Source organism: Cydia pomonella, chromosome 1 (genome assembly GCF_033807575.1).
Source record: "Cydia pomonella isolate Wapato2018A chromosome 1, ilCydPomo1, whole genome shotgun sequence".
Lineage (NCBI taxonomy): Eukaryota > Metazoa > Arthropoda > Insecta > Lepidoptera > Tortricidae > Cydia > Cydia pomonella.
This window is the reverse complement of record NC_084703.1, coordinates 13444540-13467130: the sequence shown is the minus strand read 5'-3', so window position 1 is coordinate 13467130 and position 22591 is coordinate 13444540. Positions and strand designations below refer to the sequence as shown.

Genomic DNA, 22591 nt, shown 5'->3' with positions numbered 1-22591 from the left:
TATGTGTTTCATTGACACAACACAAGAGACCTTCATAGTATTGGTACTGGACCCAGACCTTGCACATTTCGTCTCAAAAGATACAAAACCGTAATTCGAAACTTACGTCGATTTTTTTTTAATTTTAAGAGGACTCGGCGGGTGGTCTAATATTGTATATGTTTATGGTACATACTTATGTCAATTTGTATTATTATAGGTAAGCCTACTCTACAAGGATATGACTGAGCCAAACACTTATAAATAAGTTAATTCGAAATCCCCGAAGTTCTATTTATGAGTACTACATATGTGCCTGCTTGCGCTTAAGAGGGGGCGTAAGCGGGCATAACAATAATTGCCGTTGATTTGCAGCTGATATGCAGAAGGGACACCAACATTCACAGACATGGAGTCTGAACATTCACCGTCAACTACCCTAACCTAACGTTTATGTATCTGTCTGATATAGTTCGTTTTTAGGGTTCCGTACCAAAGAGGTACTAAGGGAACCCTTATGGTGCGACTCTGTCCGGCCGTCCGTCTGTCTGTCACATCGCTAAATATCTCAAGAACCACTTATATATATATTATATTATAGGACATTACTTGAATTCACCAAGATTCAAATTGACCAAGTCCCACAGTAAGCTCAATAAGGCTTGTGTTGAGGGTACTTAGACAACGATATATATAATAATTATATAAATATTTATAAATACTTAAATACATAAAAAACACCCATGACTCAGGAACAAATAATCATGCTCATCACACGAATAAATGCCCTTACCAGGATTTGAACCCGGGACCATTAGCTTTGTAGGCAGGGTCACTACCCACTAGGCCAAATCGGTCGTCAAACCTATCCGCCACTTAAGCTATCGATTAGAAATAGTTAAGAACAACCCTAACCCAGACACATTGAAAGTATTACTTTGTTATTTTATTTTTATTAACTATGGAAATTGCCCAATACGAAGAGGGGGCAACATTTCAAAGTCTAGTGACTAGGTCAAGTGGGGTATCATTTGAAAGAACTCGAATTGTACATTCCAAAACATTTTCTTTCATATAAAAAAAATGATTTGTGAAGGTAAATGTCATATCAAGGAAGTTTACCGACGAAAAATAATTACATAATATTAACATTACTATAAATTTTACAGGAAAAATATAATCCGACCTCTATCTTGGTACCTTTTTTATTTTTAATTAACAAAAAGCCTTTCCGAATTCAGTTTACAATTCAACCAACTTTAGGTACGTGTGCTACACTTGAAATTTCTATGAGATTACATTCTGGTGTCATGCCCAGTCTAATGGGCGTCGGCGGTCAGCATGGCATTCAGCTCTCTGGTCTTTGCCAATCTCTTGAGGGTGGCTGCGTCTTTTGTATGTCCAGTCTTTAATGTTATCTATCCATTTATTTCTAGGTCTACCTCTCCCTCTTTTTCCCTCATACTTTCCCTCGATGATTGTCTGTAATAAGTCGTATTTCTTATTTCTATAGATGTGACCCAGATAGGTTGTTTTTCTTTTCTTAATGATGTTGAGTATTTCAGGTTTCTTCCTCATTCTACATAGTACTTCTTCATTCGTAATGTGACTAGTCCATGAGATTTTTAACATTTTGCGGTAGAGCCACATCTCGAAGGCAGCAAGTCTGTCTGTTGTGTATTTAATCATCGTCCATGCCTCCATGCCATATATGGATTAGCATTTGACGAGTCTCCACCTCAGTTTGATATTTAATATATTAAATACACCTAAAAGAACAATTTTTGAAATCGGTTCACATGATAGAGAAATATCCTCGAAAAACCAATACGTGCATTACATCGCGCAAATTAGTTAGACATTTGCCGGTAGATGGAAACACAATAGGGTTGTTTCCAATTTTTTTTAACGCTTGTATTACGTTCTATATTAACTAAAAGTTGCCCTAAATATTTTCATTTTATTATTTTTATATTTATTTAATGTATTCTTCTTTTATCTGTATGTAAGGACAAAACATAATACACACAATACAAAGTACATTCTTACCTACACTACTTCTACATACCAGCCCCACATACCCATATACGCACATTAATAAACTATAGTACAAGCACACACAAATACACATAAATATGTCAATATAGAGCTGTACCTAAGAAAGGTACATTATGCTAGTAGTGACCGACCCCAATCTCTCCCAGGACCAGTCTGAAAATCAGCGCAGAGCCCTCTGGCACTGCACATGCTGAGATTGGGACCCTTTGCCACATTATAGATTTAAGTTATAATTATTGTGTTAATTTAAGTTATTTTGTATTTTTTTAGGTATTTTCACATAAATTGTAAATTTAGTTGTGCGGCAATAAAGATTTTTTTATTTTATTTATTAAAAATTCAACTTTTATACTAAAAACGGCTTTAAATATGTTAAATTAACAAAATATATTTTGACAGATGCTTTCGCGCCCAAAACACTCTTTTAAAAATTGTGTGACGTCACAGTTTACGGTTTGACACATAACTACATACACACGTAGAAGATACGAACTGTCAACTGACATTTGTCATTTGTTGTTTATCGCCTAACTGTCAACCATAGAAATAGGATAGTATAGAACGACTGTCAAACTTCGAAAGTGTGGCCAAAAATGAAATGCAAGTGTGTGCGTAAATTGTCTATGTGCGAACAAAAATAGTGATGTCATGTTACAACATATTAATAATCTATCGATGTTTAACTGCTTTATCGACTACTTTTTCAAATGTGTTTGAAAAAGTTGAAAATGATAAAGTTGAACTAGTTTGAAAATGTGTTCGCAAAGAGTTGACTTACCAAAGAAAATTTGAATTTCGCGCCTTTTCCTGCTGACAAGTTGGGTTGGGTGTGTATACGCTGTGTACAAGTATACGCTGTCTTGTGTTTCCTTGTGTTGGCGGCAAAGCCGTGGAAAAGTGGTTAAAATGTAAGTACCTACTGTGTTGGAAAGTGAAGTTTAAATTTATCGCTAAACATGTGCACCTTCAAAAAAGGTATTATAACAATCGTTATTATTTTAAGTCGGTTATAAAGGTAATATCTCTTTTGATATCTTGTGAACAACTAATTCCATACCTACTAATATACCGACAAGTTATCGATACAGTCATATGAACTATTCAGTTTAGAAAAAAATGATATTAGGAACCTAAATATCATTTTTGAAGACCTATCCATAGATACCCCACACGTATGGGTTTGATGAATTTTTTTTTTAATTTTATGACGTATTAAAAAAAACTACTCACTAGATCTCGTTCAAATCAATTTTCGGTGGAAGTTTGCATAGCAATGTATATCAAATTCAGGGGTCGGACAAAAAGTGCGGATGACGTAAAAATGACGTACTTAATCTTGCACACAGGATGATGTTTGAGTTTGTATTTAAACTTCCGTGTGACATGTAGTAACAAAGTAGTATTAATGAAGTAACAAAATAATCGTAAATAAATCCATGGAATTAATAATACAGGTGGTAGGGTGATGTAGTGAATAAAATAAATTTCACGAAACTTGTTACCATAAGGTATAATTATTTGAAATTAGTTAGAACAAGTCTGTGGGATCCTCAGATAAATAGGTTTAATAGTCAAAAGTGGGAACAGTAGGTAAGATTAGCAGTATACGTGTTTGTCACGTACCTCCAAAAACGGAAAATTGCCACAATATTCGAGTAAAGATGACATTTTAGAGCGTTTTCTTATATATTAGTAAATATAAATTTTAGCTAAATATAATCGTGAGGATACAATAGCTAAACAATAACGAAGTCAATTTATTGTTCAGTCAGCGTCAAATACTTCGTAGCAGTCAAAGTAGCCAAATAGTTCGGTACACCATATATTTAGTATGGTGTACCGAACTATTTGGCCACTTTGACTGCTACGAAGTATTTGACGCTGACTGTTCATCTGATTGACAATGTGTCAGTCAAAAACGTACTTACTCATTTCAAGTGGCGATATCGTTTAATAAAGAGGTCAATAAAGAGATTGATAAATGATACGTGATAATTGTTTATGAAAATCAAAAATACTATTTGAAATCACCTATAAGTGGTTTGACGTCATTCGCACTTTTTGTCCGACCCCTGTATATCATATATTTTTTTTTGATTTTTCATTCTGTTATTTTAGAAGTTACGGGGGGGGGGGGGGGGGCACACTTTTTACCACTTTGGAAGTGTCTCTCGCGCAAACTATTCAGTTTAGAAAAAAATGATATTAGAAACCTCAATATCATTTTTAAAGACGTATCCATAGATACCCCACACGTATGGGTTTGATGAAAAAATATTTTTTAAGTTTCAGTTCTAAGTATGGGCAACCCCCAAAATTTATTGTTTTTTTTCTATTTTTGTGTAAACATCATAATGCTGTTCATAGAATACATCTACTTACCAAGTTTGAACAGTATAGCTTTTATAGTTTCGGAAAAAAGTGGCTGTGACAGAATCGGACGGACAGACGGACATGACGAATCTATAAGGGTTCCGTTTTTTGCCATTTGGCTACGGAACCCTAAAAAGCACTAAACAACTACATAAAGTAGCACTTTTTGAGCAACTGTATTAAAAAAGAATGTACCTAAATTTTTTTTTTTTTTTTTTATACTACGTCGGTGGCAAACAAGCATACGGCCTGCCTGATGGTAAGCAGTATCCGTAGCCTATGTACGCCTGCAACTCCAGAGGAGTTACATGCGCGTTGCCGACCCTAACCCCCTCCCACCCCTTGTTGAGCTCTGGCAACCTTACTCACCGGCAGGAACACAACACTATGAGTAGGGTCTAGTGTTATTTGGCTGCGATTTTCTGTAAGGTGGAGGTACTTCCCCAGTTGGGCTCTGCTCTAGATCTGGAATGACATCCGCTGTGCTGTGCCCTACCACACAAAGCGAGATGACATTCACAATGCCCATACCTCTCTTGTGGACGTAGTTTAAGGACGTACCCGGGTCCAAAATGATCGTATATGATTTATGATTGGTTACATATATATATTTGCCGTGAATTATTTTTCAAAAGTGTTTTTCAATAAAAAGGCACGTCAAAATCGCTTACCTTCTTTCTAATGCTAAAAAAGGTACTATAGAAAGCTAATACTGACCCATTTGCATAATTTCTCGGGAAGCCCATAAGATTAAAGTTTAGAAAGGAATGCTTTGTGCCAAACGCGATCGGAGACTTTTGCTATATCCAAACTAACTGCCAATGCGTCACCCTTTGTCTCTATCGCCTGTGCCCAACGATGTTTCAGATAGACCAGAAGATCATCAGTGGTCCTCTAGGTACCGAAGGAGCTGGCAGTTGATAATGGACTCCATTATCTTCGAGAAAAGGAGGTTACAGCTATGTTGGACACCTGTAGTTGGACAGATTCGTCCGGTCGCCTTTTTTAGATATCATCTACGAAAATAATAAACGTTTTAGTAAGAAAACTGTACCCCTAGTGTAAATTCAATCGACATCATAACGTGACGAACGCGTTTGCGTTAAGTCTCATTTTGTATAGGATTTTGAGTTTCCAAAACGTCCCGCTTGGCGCGCTCTTTCTAAATCACATACAAAATGAGACTAAACGCAAACGCGTACGTCACGTTTCGAAATCGAATTTATTTACACTAGGGGTACTGATGTATGGAGTGAGCACTCTATGCTTAATTCTTATTTCTATATCTGATTCTTTATTTTGACTAAGGTGTAGAGTTTATTAAGTTAGGGCTTGTCGAGTTAGAAGCTTGGCTCTACAAGAGATTTGATCACTTTTTGACAGTGCGAGCCTTATGGTCTCGTCTTGACAATGTTTTACATGACAATGTTTTGATGGGATTTATTTATTATACCAAAAACAACCTACGGAATTTGGTCGGTTTATTTGTTGCCCCTCCTCCATTGCTCCTCCATATCATATCTATATTATTAAGTATACCTCAATAGTTCATGTAATACCCATAAGCCTACCTAGCGCCACCAAAGAGATTAGCGACTATTAGGTATTTACAGCTGAAAGCTAGTCACTTTTGCAACAGTTCTGCCATAAGAGATTGTCGTCCTTTTTCTACCGTCCATAAGCAAAACATGGAGCAGTACCACGCCATCTGTTTTGGGTGTTAAAATAAGGAGCACATTTTTTTCTTAGACTTATCTCTATTACAATCAATTCTCTTTGGCATAGATATATGAGTATATATGAGATTCAAAGGATTGGTTAGGTCATTTCCCCAAAATCATTATTTCCTTGTAGCGTAATTTCCAGTCGCATTTTTTCCTATTCTTAATTTACACCAGACGTATTTATTCCTTGCAAAATTGTCGGTGTTGGGAGTGTTGGGATTGGGACGGTGAAAATTTAACGGTAGGTTAGGTTCGTTAGGTATCTTCAAACGGCCGAAGGCCAAACGGCACAGAATAGGAGCTCCGCGCAAGCGGGGCTCCGTCGATATTGCTAACTGTACGCAATTTGGGTGATTGTGGATAATTTGTCTAATAGGAAAATCTACGCATGGAAAAATCATGCAAGGAATAAATACGTCTAGTGTAAATAAAGAATAGTTAAATTGTCTAATGGGAAAATATGCGAATGGAAACATCATGTTAGGAATAAATACGTCTGGTGTAAATTAAGAATAGGAAAAAATGCGACTGGAAATTACGCTACAAGGAAATAATGATTTTAGGAAAATGACCTAACCAGTCATTCGAAGGTTTACAATCACAAAGCTTGGAGTGCCAATATACCTAAACATCATATTTTCGTAGGAGTTTGACGTTTCTAACGGCTGTCACTGGTCCGAATCAGATATAAATACTCGTTTTATTTTCTTTCTGTACTTGATTGTATATATTAGGCGTGACATTAAACGTCATCAACTTTCAACAATTTGTGTTGTTTTACAGTTTCATATTTTTGCTTTGTTTGATTTCCTGTATTAGTTAAAAGTGGTTGGATTTGAAAATTATGGACAACACCGAAGGTGAGTAGATTCATTAATAACGCAATCGCATACCCGTGGGCCTACCGCGAAACTCGAAATGTCGCTATCTACCTATCGCAGATAACGAAATTTCGGTACTTACTTATTAGCGGTAGGATTTCCGTTCACTGGCGGAAGGCCTTATTTTATCTACTTCTACAAAACGTTTTATGTTGTGGTAGCGGACTGTAAATGTGCAAAAGTGATCGGCCACTTGGAAGCGGTGCGCTGGCAGCTGCAGCCGCGCAACTACCGGCCTTCGGCGGGCGCGCTGGCGCTGGGTGACTGGACGCGCGACCACCACGTGTGGCTGCATTACGTGCCTAGCGCCGACGGGCTGCTGCCCGAAGATGACGTGCTGCGGTATGCTCTGCTAAACTCTCACTTTACCTTAACCCACCCAATTCGTAGTCCTGATACTTACTTACTTAACCCATAGTGCTGTTGATCCTTTAAATTTATTAATAGATTTAAAATGGGTTCGGCATATTTTTGCCGTGTCCCAGCTACTGCGCTACTGCTGTTGGTGCGCGGTTTCCATTTGTTTTGGTGCCATAATGAGTTCAAAGCCGTTTCTTGCGATATGCATAATGCCGTAGATACATAATATGGTATCTCTTGGGATCTGCCCCAATTGGTTCGTTAAATTATATTCGGCATAATTGGATTGCATCTAACTAGGTACAAACCAATCGGGTTGTTAAGTGCAGAAGTACGGACACACGGTACTGGAGCATACACGACGTGCAGCGCTACTCCGAGTTGATGCTGCACTGCGAGAACGTGCTGTTTACGTGCCAGTACCCGAGGTTGCGCCTGCCGTCGCGCCTCGGCGCGCACTTCTGGAGCTCCAACACAGCGCTAAAACTGCCCACCAAGCTTTATCTCAAGGAGTTCCATAGAGCCATGGAAACTACCTTAATGGTTAGATGATCCCACTGGAGATTTAATCGTATTATATTAAAAAGTTACTAAGAAAACTGTCAATGGATCTATTTAACAAGTATGCTATCAAAATTAGAATTAGTAGAATATAACTAATAGGGTATGTTCTATGGTTAGAATGACTATCAAATTAATTATTACAAATAGTTAAGCATTTTTAAGTACTATACACCGTGGGCCCATATAACCCAAAATATTTCAAAGGTACCGCATTTAGAGACTAAAAGTCATACAAAGTTTGTTTGTTTAATAACTCAGTGAATTTTTTTTTTTGTTGCGACGCTGCTACTATGTGACTAGGTTTAGACATAACTACTGACAGACATTAAACTTCGCACTCGCAAAATGTATGTGTAAATAACAAAAAAGGTTTACTTACAAAGTTTTTTTTTCGCCAAGGTGTAAACAGTAATAAAACGTGTCGTGTACAGAAAACACACACACACAAAAAACCACGGTGTATAACCTGCCTTCATTAGTCGGGTAACTGCGAAACAGATATGAACACGCAACATAAAAGTTAGGTAGTAGAGAGCTTTTGCTAATGATAATGACGATGTCACTAAATAGTTTTTTCCTTTTTTTAGAAAATGCAATTTGAGGAGGCACAAATGGATCGTTTTATTATCTCGGATCAAATAGTGAATGTTAACTGCCTTGATTATTTTAAACGAAAAACCTTTTTTCGCTTGCTTAATAACATTTTAAGGTACGACTGAAAAATATAAATCACAACTTGGGTACCTACTAAACTCAGGTAAGTATCAATGCTCCAAAAGTAAACATCGACATCTTTACAACGTACTCACATATTTAAGAATTGTATTTGTAAGTACCGCCAGCCGAAATCGTTATAGGTACAATCGTTCTTTTTTTTCAGTTAATAAACCTCTTTTTTTTCTCAACAATTACTTTAGGTTGTAACAAAATATGTGCATATGAAATCATGGGTATCGTCGTGGCACGTCACAATCGTTTTTTGTCAAAATCTTAAATTCATCCCGTTCTGCTTTCGTCGCCCATTCTTCATTCGTCACTTTCGTGGGTCGTCCATATCATAATTGGTAATCTTTGTTGTTTGTCTATTTCTTCTTCCGGCTTATTTCATTATTCGTCAACATCTTCTTTGGGCATGTTCGATGTTAGTGTATGTTGTTTTTAGACTCACTCGTTATTTGTCTTATCCTTTAAAAACGATTGAGACGAGCCAAGACGATACCAAATCATGCTCTTAGCTCCTAGATAGAATAGATGGTTCGATCCGCAAGTTCCAAAAGATATTAGAGATAAGTGGTATTAGTACGTATTTAGACTCTATTATCTTATCTGTAAAATAGAGTGTAGCTGTGCTATCAGTAGGATATTAAGTAGGTAGGCTGACGGAAAAAAAGTTGATCGTGTTAGGTTGCAACGGCGTATTGCAAGTATGATACAGTTTGCAGGACCGGCTGCAGCTGGTATCGCTGGAAAACCTGTGCTGCTCGCGGCTGGAGGGTGCGCGTCTGCTGCAGCAGCTTGCCTGCTTTTCCGCGCACTCTCTCAAGTACCTGTTTCTGTGGCGCTTCGTGCTGCCGAACGAGAACCCTATCCTTATCAACTATTCTTACATCACTGGTTAGTTTGAGATTTCCTATTGCCAGGAGCTGAGCCAGGCGCAGTATTTAACTTCATATACTGGCGTCAGTACACTTTTTACAGTACAATTTACGCAGACGCATTAAATCTGACTCAGTGCGATACTTAATTAAATAGCATTTTAGGTGTTGTATACGTCTGTATTGTGCTTTAAAATACAAGGAAAAAAATAATTGTCAAAAATACAAGGAGAACCTACAATATATCCCTGTACGAAATCATTAAGGTCCGAAAACGGTATTCAAACACCCGGTGGCCACCCAGCGAGAGTCTCTCTAGGTGTTGGTCGAGACTCTTAGCTATGAGACTTCGATATATTATTATTAAATCATTTATTTCAGGCAAAGCCCATACAAGTGTTAGTATTACACAACATAACTTACAAGACTATTGTTAGTACATACATGATCACAAACACTGACAACCGGATGAGCATAAAAATAATAAAATTTATCTTTGGTGTGATTTAAATTGTCAATTAAATATTGAACATAATAATATTAATAATTACAATAAAATTCAAAGCATTAAATAAAATTTGGAAAACGATTAAAATGATAAAATTAAAATTAAATTTAGTCAAATAATGAAACCCAATTAAATAATAACCAATGAATAAAAATAATAATTAAAACATGTCACCAATCAAAATTTACAGAAGTAGTGTGAAGGCCGATCCATCTTTTTAACATGGGTGAGCCCCACCTGTCAGAAGACTACTAGGGCTCCCCCGCATCCATTCCCACAAGGAGGCGCAGCGCTTCCTCATGATCGCATGATACCTAACCATCAACCCCCGCCTCCGTAAACATGCCCGAAGCGTTGCACCTCCGATGAAGCCCCAGCAATATTCTATATGCGTTATTATATTGCACAAGAAAATACGCTGTACGTCCTCTGCGCATAATTGACCCAGAGATTGCACGGGAAGGAAAGAGTGTTAGCTTTACTTTTCTAGTACACTTTGCAAATCTCCGAGCCAACATATTGCAGCGGACGGACAGCGCCCTTCTCTCCCTCTTCATGTCCATGTTATCAGCGGTGCCATCTATTTATTTGGCATACTGTTTTATGTCCGAACCATATTACGCATACCAAGTTTCGCACAAATTATTTATGACGAATGTTAATCTTGCCGAAATTTTATTGAGCATAATTACTAATTAGCCGAATGATTGCTTATCCGAAAATGAATTAGCATAATATTGACATGGCCGAGTTGTAACATGCATACTGTTGTGTAGCATATCTCTAATTTTGCATATTTTCGAAAGGCCGAAATCATGTCCGAATGTATGTCCGAAACAACAATTTACGTATTATTTTTGACTATCATAATAATTAATGGTATGGCACTCTATGTTAGGTTTTGACATGACCAAGTTGTAACATGCATACTGTTGTGTAGCATATCTCTAATTTTGCAGATTTTTGAAAGGCCGAAATCATGTCCGAAACAGCAAAATACGTATTATTTTTGATTATCATAATAATTAATGGTATGGCACTCTATGTTAGGTTTTTTTTTAAGGAAAAAAGTTCCGTAGTCAACTAGGAACCCTTATAGTTTCGCCATGTCCGTCTGTCCGTCTGTCTGTCTGTCTGTACGAGGCTTTGCTCCGTGGTCGTTAGTGCTAGAAAGCTGAAATTTGGCATGGATATATAAATCAATAAAGCCGACAAAGTCGTACAATAAAATCTAAAAATATTTTTTTAAGGGTACCTCCCCTACACGTAAAGTGGGGGTGAACATATTTTTTTTTTGCTTCAACCCTACAGTGTGGGATATCGTTGGAAAGGTCTTTCAAAACTAATAGGGGTCTTCAACAAACATTTCTTGATAAAGTGAATATATTCGGAGATAATTGCTCCGAAAGAAGAAAAAAAATGTGACCCCCCCCCCCCTCTAACTTTTGAACCATAGGTCCAAAAAATATGAAAAAAATCTTGGAAGTAGAGCTTAAGAAAGATATTAAATGAAAACTATAGCGGATATGATCAGTTTAGCTGTTTTTGAGTTATCGCAAAAAGTTTCCCCTTCATAGTAAAAAGACGTACACCCAGAGTTCATCCCTTGGTTAACAATTTACCATACTTTAAGCTCCAGTTTAGCTTATTGTGACGGAAGAGTAGCTACGGAACCCTACTCTGAGCATGGCCCGACATGCTCTTGGCCGATTTTTTATACTATCTATAGTAGGTTTGGTTCGTTAGGAATCTTTAGATGGGCGAAGGCCAAACAGTACAGAATAGTAGCAGGCCTCCGTCGAGATAGCTAACGTAATAGAAAATAATAGTCATTTTACGTTATACACCTTCCGCGATATAGACTAAAAGGAATATTGGCAACATATTACACTTATGTTAGGGCAAATGGGTGGGGAAGGACAGTTATTACAATGAAAAAGACAGTACTTGTATAATCATGCTTTTTATAATAATAAAACCAATTTTGATCTGCTGTGATTTTTAAGTATTAAAAATAAATAAATTTATGATGTTGATTTAATAATTTATTAACTGCTAAATAAATTATTAAATTGTATGTCAGAGATAATAATTACATAATCGTTTGTACTCTTATGGACCTTCAGGAAGCGGGCAATACATACCGCGGCCGGAGACGCGGCGCTGTTTCCTGCGTAGCCTCGGCGAGCTGCGCAATCTGCGGTTGCTCGCGCTGGAGTATGCTCACCTCGCCGACGCCACTGGCGGCGCGCTCATCTCCCTCATCACGGTCCTCAAACGGCCTCATATGCGATTACAGGTACTCGATTCGACCTGGAATTCGAACTACCCGAAGCTAGAACCTAAACGATCACCGCGCCTATAGCTTTGAGCTTTATGCATTTATCCTCAATAGAGCCAAATGAAAATTTATTTTTATTAGATAGTTGATTTAGTGATAAATAAAAAATAGGACTGAACGATATTTTTTTGAAGATTACCAAAATATAATAGGCAAAGGGTTAATTTATGTCCATTGTTTTTGTGATTTTAGTTGATGTGCCGGGAAGACCAGATTCCCGGGCTCGTAGACCAGTCGCTGGGTGCAGGTGGCTATGTCATCCCTGACTTGGCTTGGAGGCGAGTCGCCACCACCTGTCCAGATCTCTACCTTCTCATGGCTTTCTGTAAGTCTTATAAAGTCTGTAGGCAAAGATGTAAAAATGATTTTTACACTCGAATTGAAAATGTAAATACGTATTCTGGGAGTCCAAGAAGTCAATTAGATACCGTCTAAGCTAAAGTATTTGCACCGACTTATACAAAGTGAAGGACGTCATTATTTTCATAGCAATTTGATATTAATGATGACATTGTCACGCATCACATCGTAAATGCCATGAAGATTAAGCTTGGTTCGACTCTACGACGTTCATAACTGTTCTAGTATCCTCAGATAACAATTTTTTTACCGCGATTGATGACTAACCGGAATCAGCAGCGCTCGTCTCTTTCGTTTTTCGTTTATTTCTTATTTCGTATCATTCTGTATTCGTCATTCGTTCTTTATTCGCCTGGTTCGTTTTTTGTCATTAGCATTTTTAATCAAAATCTGCACTTGTCCCTCTCGTAATAAGTCTTGTTCGTTTTTCGTCACTATCTTCCTTTGCCCCACTCTTCGTTTGTCTCTTTCTTTTTGCATCTCATTTACATATTCACCGAAAAATCATTATCTCATTCTGAGTTCGTCATGTTCGTTTTTAGTCTCAGTCGCTATTTTTGATTATTCTTTCATATCAAACCGATACTTTATATATATATACTACATATATAATGTACCTGTAGAAGTGTAGAGTCTGTGCGGAAAGAGAAGAGTCGTGGAATGTATGGGGTCCAATACATTCCACGACTCTTCTCTTTCCGAACAGACTATACCCCTAGTGTAAATTTATTCGATAGCGAAACTTGACGTACGCGTTTGCGTTAAGTCTCATTAAACATCATTTAGAGGTCGCTATAAAACAATTCAAAATCAAAAAATCAAAAATCATCTTAAAGTTAGTGATTGGAACCTCCTTTTAAGCTTTAATATAGCTTGTGCCAGGAGGTACCGCTCTTCCTTATCTGAAGAATGTTAACTTCTACTACTTATACAAAATTGTATGAAAATAAATTGACCCATCGATAATTCTGCTTTGGAAATGTCTTTAAGGACTTCTTATACGTTTTATTTATAAGTTATAAGTACGAGTATGTTAAAAATATGGCGTTCGTTTTTTTTTTACTTTTTGGTTACTTTGTATTTTTTTAATTGTATGAGGATATTGCAAATCACAAAATCATATCAAGTACAGGGACCACTAAATCATTTGCAAATGAGTTCAAATTATTCCATAATGTAAATAAAGGGAGCCTTGTAAAGATACAATCTATTCCACTTTTTTTCTACATACAAAGTAAAGTTGGACCACCCTATTTGATAATTATGTATTTTTCACAATTTAGTTTTCATAAATACTTCTAAACAAATAAGTGAATAAATGTATGACTCTACCATACATTTATTCACTTTAAAGCTATATTATGCTCGCGAGGTCTACAGCTCACAGAGCTACTAGTTTAAGTAATTTCGCTTAATTTACTGAACTGTGGCGCGGTGGGCAAAGCTATGTCAAGATTTATGAGTACCTAATGGATCTCCGTTAGCTAGGTCTTTACCTGGCCACATTTTTCAATTACGTAATTATTGGACAACTTAAACTCAGACTCAGATATATTAAGGGGCCTCTCGGGTCCTCCGATATTCACTTTCGTCACGATTGGACCAGAAATTAAATTTATTCAGCTGATTATTTATATTACACTTACATTGCTGGTGGTTGCAGGCCGCGTCCGCAACTACGACGACATACGTCGGTTCCTGTCTCCCAGCATCCCGTTGCGTGAGGCGCACTTTCAGCTCGGAATAGACCTGACGCAGACCCAGAGACAGGACTCTGATGTGAGCTGCCTCATGCGCCATCTCGCCTTTAATTATGCGAGCACCCTAGGTGGGAAAAGGATTCATTTATATCAGCAATTTCACTATCTCGTTGCTAATCGGAATGTTTGTCTATCTGGTGGTGGTGGTGGTGGTGGTGGAGCGTGGCCATTCTGAACACTTATTCTGTCGCGACACCTAAATGCAACTAGGTGGTAACTAGTAGGAATAACTTAGAGGGAATTATCTCAAATGGTAGCCATACAGAACCCACGGGGCCCTAAGTCTTGAACTTGTAGACCATTTTTGTAGTATTGGACTTATGCGCGGCCATCCTATCCATGGTGAATGTACCGTTGTCGGCAGCGGCCCTGAGTATCCACCAATGGCGTTTCGCGGTATTCCCGCTGCGGCGCGTGTTCGAGTTGATGCCGCGGCTGGTGCGGTTCTTCTACGTCGGCATCGTGCAAGATGAAGTCGACCTCAAGAGAATGCTACACATCATTGCATGCGGAGTTTGCGACAGTTAGTAGAAAACCACTAATTGACCGAAGCGTTAGCGAAGGTCTCCGTTTTGACTGACAAACTGCTCTCGTATATTCAGACGTCCTCCTCTACAGGTCACAATTCTCAACCGAACCTCGTAAAATTTGGTGAGCAGGTTCAGTAGCTAAATATATTTTTACTGCCGTTTCGTTTTTTGGGAAACGATCAAAATGGTGGAAATTGGCAATTTGGCATAAAGGACTTCAAGTGCCATAAGCGTCTATGGCCCTTAAGACCATTGCGAGTACCCTGTGATAATGACTCAAAAAAGGTAAGAATTTTTGGTTTTTACATTTTTTTTGCTTATAAATCTTAACGCAGTCTATATGCAGCTCCCAGAGCCACTAGTAATAAGAGTATTTAAAAATTACTAACTACTCACATACCAGTTTTAACTTTTAAACATACCCTTTTTTTAAAGTATCAACCACAAATCTTAAGAACTATTTACTTTGTTACAGAATTGAAACATTTGAAAATACAAATTCAAGATGAAATGGACAAGCGGAATTATTGGAAAAGTGTAATAGAAAATATTTTGGAAGAATATAAAGGCATAATGCAAGTATTGGAAATTAGATTTGAATTAGAAATGTATAAAACCTAAATAAAAATATGATCAATAAACAGAAGCACTTGATTATTTTTATGTGACAAAACGTGTATTTTATCACAGTTTGACAGCTAAAGAAGTTGGCGCTATAAGGCGTCAGGGTTTGTGGTAATAGGGAGTATTATTGCAATGTTCCGCCGCCAAGGCCGTTTGTTTACAACGGACCTACCGGGAAATGCGAAAATCAAAATTTAGTTATCTGCCTCTTTATTAGTAGTACCAAAATTTTTAGTTCGCGATAAAGTTAGGCATAAATTATTTGCACTTCGGAGAATTCTTTGTCCTCTTTCTTTTTTTGTTTTAAATGAGATTTGACTGTGTATTTTTTTTTGGTGGTATTATGTTTCTTATTAGTATGATGGTGTTGTAAAAATAGAGTTGGTTAATGCTCTTTAGCTTAGTTTTAGAGTAGACTGTTGTTTTAGGTGTTAGGCGATCTAGATGAAAGAGTTTTTTTATTATTTTATTTTGGACAATTTGGATTTCTTTAAGACTATTTTTGCAGGCACTGCCCCAAATTTCGATAAGATAGTTTATTCGGGATTTTATCAGTGCGTTGTATATATTATAGCGTACCTGATGAGGAATGCACTTTACAGTATTTCTAATGGAAGCCAGAATAGACTTGATTTGTTTTAAGTGGGCATTCCACGTTAGGCCATCATCTAATGTAAGACCGAGGTACTTTTCTTGTGATGATTGGTTGATTAGACTGTTGTTGACAGTTAATGAATTAAAAGTAGGATAATTTTTGTTTTTAGATTTGAATATTATGTACGATGTTTTCGATGCGTTGATTGTAAGCAGATTGTATTGGAACCATTCATGTAAAATGTCGAGGTCTTGCTAAGCCAATTTAACGATGTCAGTTATTGAGTTCCCATAATAAAAAATACTTGTGTCATCTGCATATAGGGATATCTCACCGTGTAGATTAAGCTTACTTATGTTATTAATATAAATATTAAAGAGAAGAAATATAATTTTTCAAGTTATCGATTTCATTTTTAAGTAAAAACGCTAAGGTACAATTATTTTTATTACGCCGGGATTTAGTACCTTTAATGTTTAATCTGTTAAGTTCAAATAACTCAGAAAATCATGTCTTAAAAATGACTTTTCTTAGGAAGATTTCTTTGAATTGGCGCCTAGCCTTTTTTAACGCTATGGTACAATTATTTTTATTACGCCAAGATTTAGTACCTTTAATATTTAATCTGTTAAGTTCAAATAACTCAGAAAATCATGTCTTAAAAATGATTTTTCTTAGAAAGATTTCTTTGAATTGGCGCCTAGCCTTTCTTAAGACATGATTTACTGAGTTATTTGAACTTAACAGATTAAACATTAAAGGTACTAAATCCTGGCGTAATAAAAATAATTGTACCTTAGCGTTTTTACTTAAAAATGAAATCGATAACTTGAAAAATTATAACGCTTGCAAGCAAAATATAAAATGAGTAAAACTAGGAAACCACAAGTAAAATGACTCGTATTATAATTGAGTATGAAGGTACAAAAATTTGGCCTTTATACAATTTATCAATAACCACGGGAACATAGCGTAATAAAGTACACCCGCCATTCTGACTGTCAGGATGGCGGGTGTACTTTTTTTTGGTGATAACTTTAAATACCGTGAGGTACAATTTTTTTTTAACGGAGTTACTAAATAGTACAAATTAGGTACAAAAATATGGTATGCTTTTCATTTATTTTTATTTAGGTACACCCGCCATTCTGACGCTCACATAAATAGTGTAAGAAGCCGGTTTACACAGTTAAATATAAATTTTTATTTTGTAATTAATCGTAATTTTATCTAAATAAATAGTATTATTAGACCCTATTAGGGCCTTTTGTACCTATCTTTAATTCTCCTTTAGAGCGGATGAAAATAAGTAAATAACAAAACATAACCTACGGATCTACAGTCAGGATCAAAGTGGACAAATAAAACCATAGAAATAGGATAGTATAGATAGAACGACTGTCAAACTTGGAAAGTGTGACCAAAAATTAAATGCAAGTGTGTGCGTAAATTGTCTATGTGCGAACAAAAATAGTGATGTCATGTTACAACATATTAATAATCTATCGATGTTTAACTGTGTGGCGACCACATACATTCGTTTGTAGCCACCTTTTCAAACAACCACGGCAACACTGGGACTGTCATGTTGACAGCGTGAGAGAAAAAGCGAGGGAATTATTACCCATGTATCTTAGATCGTAAGAAACCAATAGATATCCTGATGAGTAAAGTATATGTACGAGGTAACGAATAAACGTTGTATCCTACACTACACGGTCGTTATTCAATGTCCTGCCATCCTCTCACTTCACCGCCAAATTGGTGACCGCCGAATTTGTCGCATTGGAGGAGCCCGATTTGCCTGCGCGTGCGACTCATGCCTGATGAGGGCTGATTCATAGGAGTTTGAGGCCTGCATAGTGCTTGGCGTCCTCGCATAGCGCCGACATCCGCTCCATGATAGCGGGGTGCGAAGAATTGCCGCCAGGTGGGCGCTGTTCGGATCGGCGCCAGGTGCATTCTATATTTCATCGCCGGCATCGTCGAGCGGACTGCAGATCGGATTTGTAAGAGTGGTGAAGTGCAAGTGTGCGTTATAAGCTGTCCGTGAGTGTTTTTTTTTTTTAAGGAGCTGAGCCTGGCTAGCTATATTACCTATGGGACACTAGTAAGTAAACCAACTACTATAAAACCGATACATTCAGCTTTTGAAATCTTATGTTTTTTCGTGTGTATGCATTACTAAGTTACTACATCTGTTTTCCTCACAAGACGTAACATTAATTGTATTATTGCACTTGGTACAAACCTATATTTAAAAAATACCTATTTTGTGTTTTAACCTTATTGCTGTTTTGTTACTTATTCATGTTTTCTGTGTATCTTTTATTATAATAATAACATTTGCCGGTTTTATTAACCGGAATTAGGTTTGTGGTTATATTTGGGTGGTGGCATTTGCATTTGAGTACATATTTTATTTCCTGGACCATGTCGACAGAGGAACTCAGACAACAGCTGGCCGACCTACAGAGTAGGAATGAAGCACTACAAGCTCAGCTGCAGGGAAATCAAGCTGCCCCCCAACCCACACCTACACCTGTCACTGGAGATAAGGTGTGCAAGGTATCTGTAAAATTACCACCGTTTTGGGCAGACAAACCTAAAGTATGGTTTGCCCAAGCGGAGTGCCAATTTCATGTTGCAGGAATAAAGTGTGATATGACTAAATTTAGCCATGTAATTAGCATAATAGACCAAAAGCTGATAGGAGAGATAGAAGACCTGGTATTAGATCCGCCCAAGGAAGACAAATATGAAACTTTAATAAAAGAGTTGATTAGACGACTGGCAGTATCAGAGCAGGAACGAGTAGACAGGTTGGTCAGTGAGGAAGAACTTGGTGATAACAAGCCTTCTACTTTCCTCAGAAGGCTCCGCTCTCTTGCAGGGACCACAAAAGATGAAACCCTTTTGCGGCAGCTTTGGATGAGGCGTTTACCAAATAATGTTCAGGCTATTCTTGCTGCCCACACTGATCTTTCCCTAGAAAAGCTAGCGGGGTTGGCTGACAATATAATTGAGGTGTCACCAGGTTCCTCTAGAGTTAACAAAATTGACAACAGTTGTCCACCAAGTGAGATAGCCTCGCTTAAAGAATGTATTGAACAACTGTCCATGCAAGTAGCCAGCCTTGCTGGGTCTCAGGCTAGAGGCCGCTCCCATAATCGATCTTCTTCAAGAACCAGAAGCCGAAATGGATCCCCAGCGTCAAGAAGATGCTGGTACCATAGGAGATATGGCACTAGAGCCAGCAAATGCGTCCCTCCTTGTGACTGGGAGGAAAACTCCAAGCGCAATCAGTAAGCGCGGCTACTGATTGCTCCATGTTAAAAAGTTATGGCCGCCGCTTATTTATCAGGGATAAATGCACAAATCAAAAGTTTTTAATAGACACCGGATCCGACTTATGCTGCTACCCCCAACGCCGGCTTAGGAAGTATAGAAAACCCACCAACTGGGACCTCAGTGCAGCGAACGGCAGCAGCATAAAAACTTATGGTACAATTAAACTTAACTTGGACTTAGGATTGCGGCGCGAATTTATATGGCAATTTGTGGTTGCTGATGTCAGCACTGCAATCATAGGATCTGATTTTCTGGCACACTATCACCTTTTACCCGACTGTCATAAAAAGAAATTAGTCGATGGTACTACAGGTTTAAATGCTGCAGCCTCAGTTACTATTACAGATCACTCAAGTATTAAAGCTATAAATTTTCAGAACTCGAGATTTGCACAAGTGCTCACTGAGTTCCCAGATGTCGTTAAACCACCCGGTCTTCCACGTGTGATAAAACACAATACAGTACACCACATCCGCACAACAGACGGACCGCCCCTTTCCTGCCGTCCACGTCGCTTAGCCCCCCAAAAACTAATAGCCGCCAAAAAGGAATTTGAGGATTTGGTGCGAAGCGGCATTGCTCGACCTTCTCAAAGCGCATGGTCCTCGCCGCTGCATATGGCTTTGAAGAAGGACGAGTCATGGCGCCCGTGCGGCGATTATCGAGCTTTAAACGCGAGGACCATTCCAGATCGGTACCCTGTCCGGCACATTCACGATTTCACACATAATCTCGCCGGAGCCAAGATCTTTTCAACCATTGACTTGGTGAAGGCATACCATCAGATACCCGTAGCCGAAGAAGATATTCCAAAAACGGCTATCGTCACCCCGTTTGGCCTTTTCGAATTCCCCTTTATGACCTTCGGGTTAAGGAACGCTGGCCAAACGTTCCAAAGGTTTATCGACGAGGTCACACGGGGTCTCGACTTCGTATTTCCCTATGTTGACGATATTTTAGTGTATTCAACTAACGAGACCTTTCACACAGAACACCTAAAGATTTTGTTCAAACGGCTCCAGGATTACGGTGTAGTAATTAATCCGTCAAAATGCGTGTTTGGCGCCAGGGAAGTTAAGTTTTTGGGCTTTCAAATTAGCTCAGAAGGTACTAAACCTCCACAAGATCGAATCCAAGCTCTACTCGATTTTCCCCCTCCGAAGACGGTCCAGGGCGTACGCCGATTTCTCGGCATGATTAATTATTATCGCCGATTCATACCCCATGCCGCACGATCGCAGGCACCTCTTATTGATGCCGTAGCTTCCATAAACGGTAAAGGTGCAAAACCATTCTTATGGACACCCGAACTTTTGCTGAGATTCGAGGAATGCAAGGCGAGCCTGTCTAAGGCTACTCTATTGCAACACCCTACTGATGGGGCTTCTCTCGGGCTTTTCACAGACGCATCTAGCATCCACATTGGATCTTGTCTTCAGCAGCTCGTGAACGGTCTATGGTGCCCTCTCGCTTTCTTCAGCAGGAAACTGACCTCCCAACAGACGCAGTGGCCAGCATATTATAGAGAGTTTCTAGCGGTGTACGAAAGCGTACAGCATTTCCGCTACATACTCGAGGTTCAGCACGTAGCTATCTACACGGACCACAAGCCGCTGTTGTACGCTTTCGTACAGCGTCGAGAGAAGCTACCCCCATCACAGCTGAACCAACTATCCTTTATAGGACAATTTACTACGGACATTCGTTATATCAAAGGTGAAGACAATGTAGTCGCGGACACAATGTCGCGCATTGAAGCCATTGCATTAGACGTCGATTACGAGGCACTCGCTAAGTCTCAAGAGACCGATATAGATCTCGCGACTTTGCGCCAAGAAAATTCCGGTCTTAAAATAACCAGGATTACACTTCCAGGTACAGACACTTCCATTCAATGTGACGTATCAACTGGGAAGCCTCGTCCTTACTTAACCCCCTTGTTTCGACGTGCAGCATTCGAGCAGTTGCATAATCTCAGCCACCCGGGAGTCCGCGCCACCATTAAGTTGCTGACCAGCCGATATGTTTGGCCATCAATCAAAAACGATGCACGGAGATGGACCCAGTCATGCCTCGAGTGCCAACGCGCTAAAGTGATACGTCACATTTCGGCACCCATCGGCCACATTTCTCAGCCATCTGGACGTTTCCAGCACATTCATATAGACATCGTTGGACCAATGCCAGTGTGTAAAGAATTTCGTTACTGTTTGACGGCTATAGACAGAGTCTCAAGATGGCCAGAAGTGTGGCCCATGCGTACTATCACGGCCGAGGAAGTAGCTGACACATTCATTCGAGAGTGGGTGTCTCGTTTCGGCGTGCCGTCAATAATTACAACAGACCAAGGAACTCAATTCGAGTCGGACCTATTCCGCCGCCTCACACAGACCATTTCCTCGAAACGCATCAGGACAACCGCATATCACCCTTGCGCCAATGGTATGATCGAGCGAGTCCATCGGCAACTGAAGGCCGCTCTCATGTGCCACGCTGATTCTTGGGTAAAAGCTCTACCCCTTGTCCTACTAGGCATGCGGACAGCATTTAAAGAAGACCTTAATGCCACGGCCGCGGAAATGGTCTACGGCGAAAGCTTGCGTTTACCGGGAGAGATGTTAAATCCTGCACCAGTACGAATGGAAGACCCGGCCGACTACGTCACCCAACTTCGACGTAAAATGGCAGCATTACAGCCTATTCCAGCCTCACGTCATTCGAAACCAGCTATTTTCATCTCCAAAGCTTTGCCATCAGCGACTCACGTTTTTTTGCGTGACGACACAGTTCGCCGGCCATTACAACCTCCTTACACCGGTCCATACGAAATTCTATCTCGTTCAGCTGACGGAAAAACTTTGACACTCAGCATCAAGAGTAGAGAGGTCGTGGTAAGCGTCGACCGAGTAAAACCTGCCTTCATTGAGGCTAGTGCTGCCGAAGCGCAAGCCAGGGCAGATGTTCGGAATAAATTACCCGCTCCTGAGC

The 22591-nt window shown here is 38.9% G+C and overlaps 1 protein-coding gene across 1 annotated transcript; it reads left to right on the top strand.

Annotated features, from left to right (window-relative positions):
* Positions 1–6822: 6822 nt before the first annotated feature.
* On the top strand, positions 6823–15679 carry LOC133515751 (uncharacterized). The gene is made up of 10 exons (XM_061848332.1): positions 6823–6994; positions 7177–7357; positions 7705–7918; positions 8527–8648; positions 9375–9553; positions 12169–12341; positions 12576–12708; positions 14407–14571; positions 14868–15026; positions 15509–15679. Exons 1-10 carry the CDS (start codon positions 6979–6981, stop codon positions 15652–15654), a joined length of 1488 nt encoding a protein of 495 aa, XP_061704316.1. The 5' UTR covers positions 6823–6978; the 3' UTR covers positions 15655–15679.
* The last annotated feature ends 6912 nt before the right edge of the window (positions 15680–22591 follow it).

Excerpts from the sequence above, each read along its gene's own strand:
- LOC133515751 (XM_061848332.1), top strand. Across the intron at positions 12,342-12,575 it reads GGCCTCATATGCGATTACAG|TTGATGTGCCGGGAAGACCA; the intron begins GTACTCGATTCG and ends TTGTGATTTTAG. Across the intron at positions 12,709-14,406 it reads CTACCTTCTCATGGCTTTCT|GCCGCGTCCGCAACTACGAC; the intron begins GTAAGTCTTATA and ends TGGTGGTTGCAG.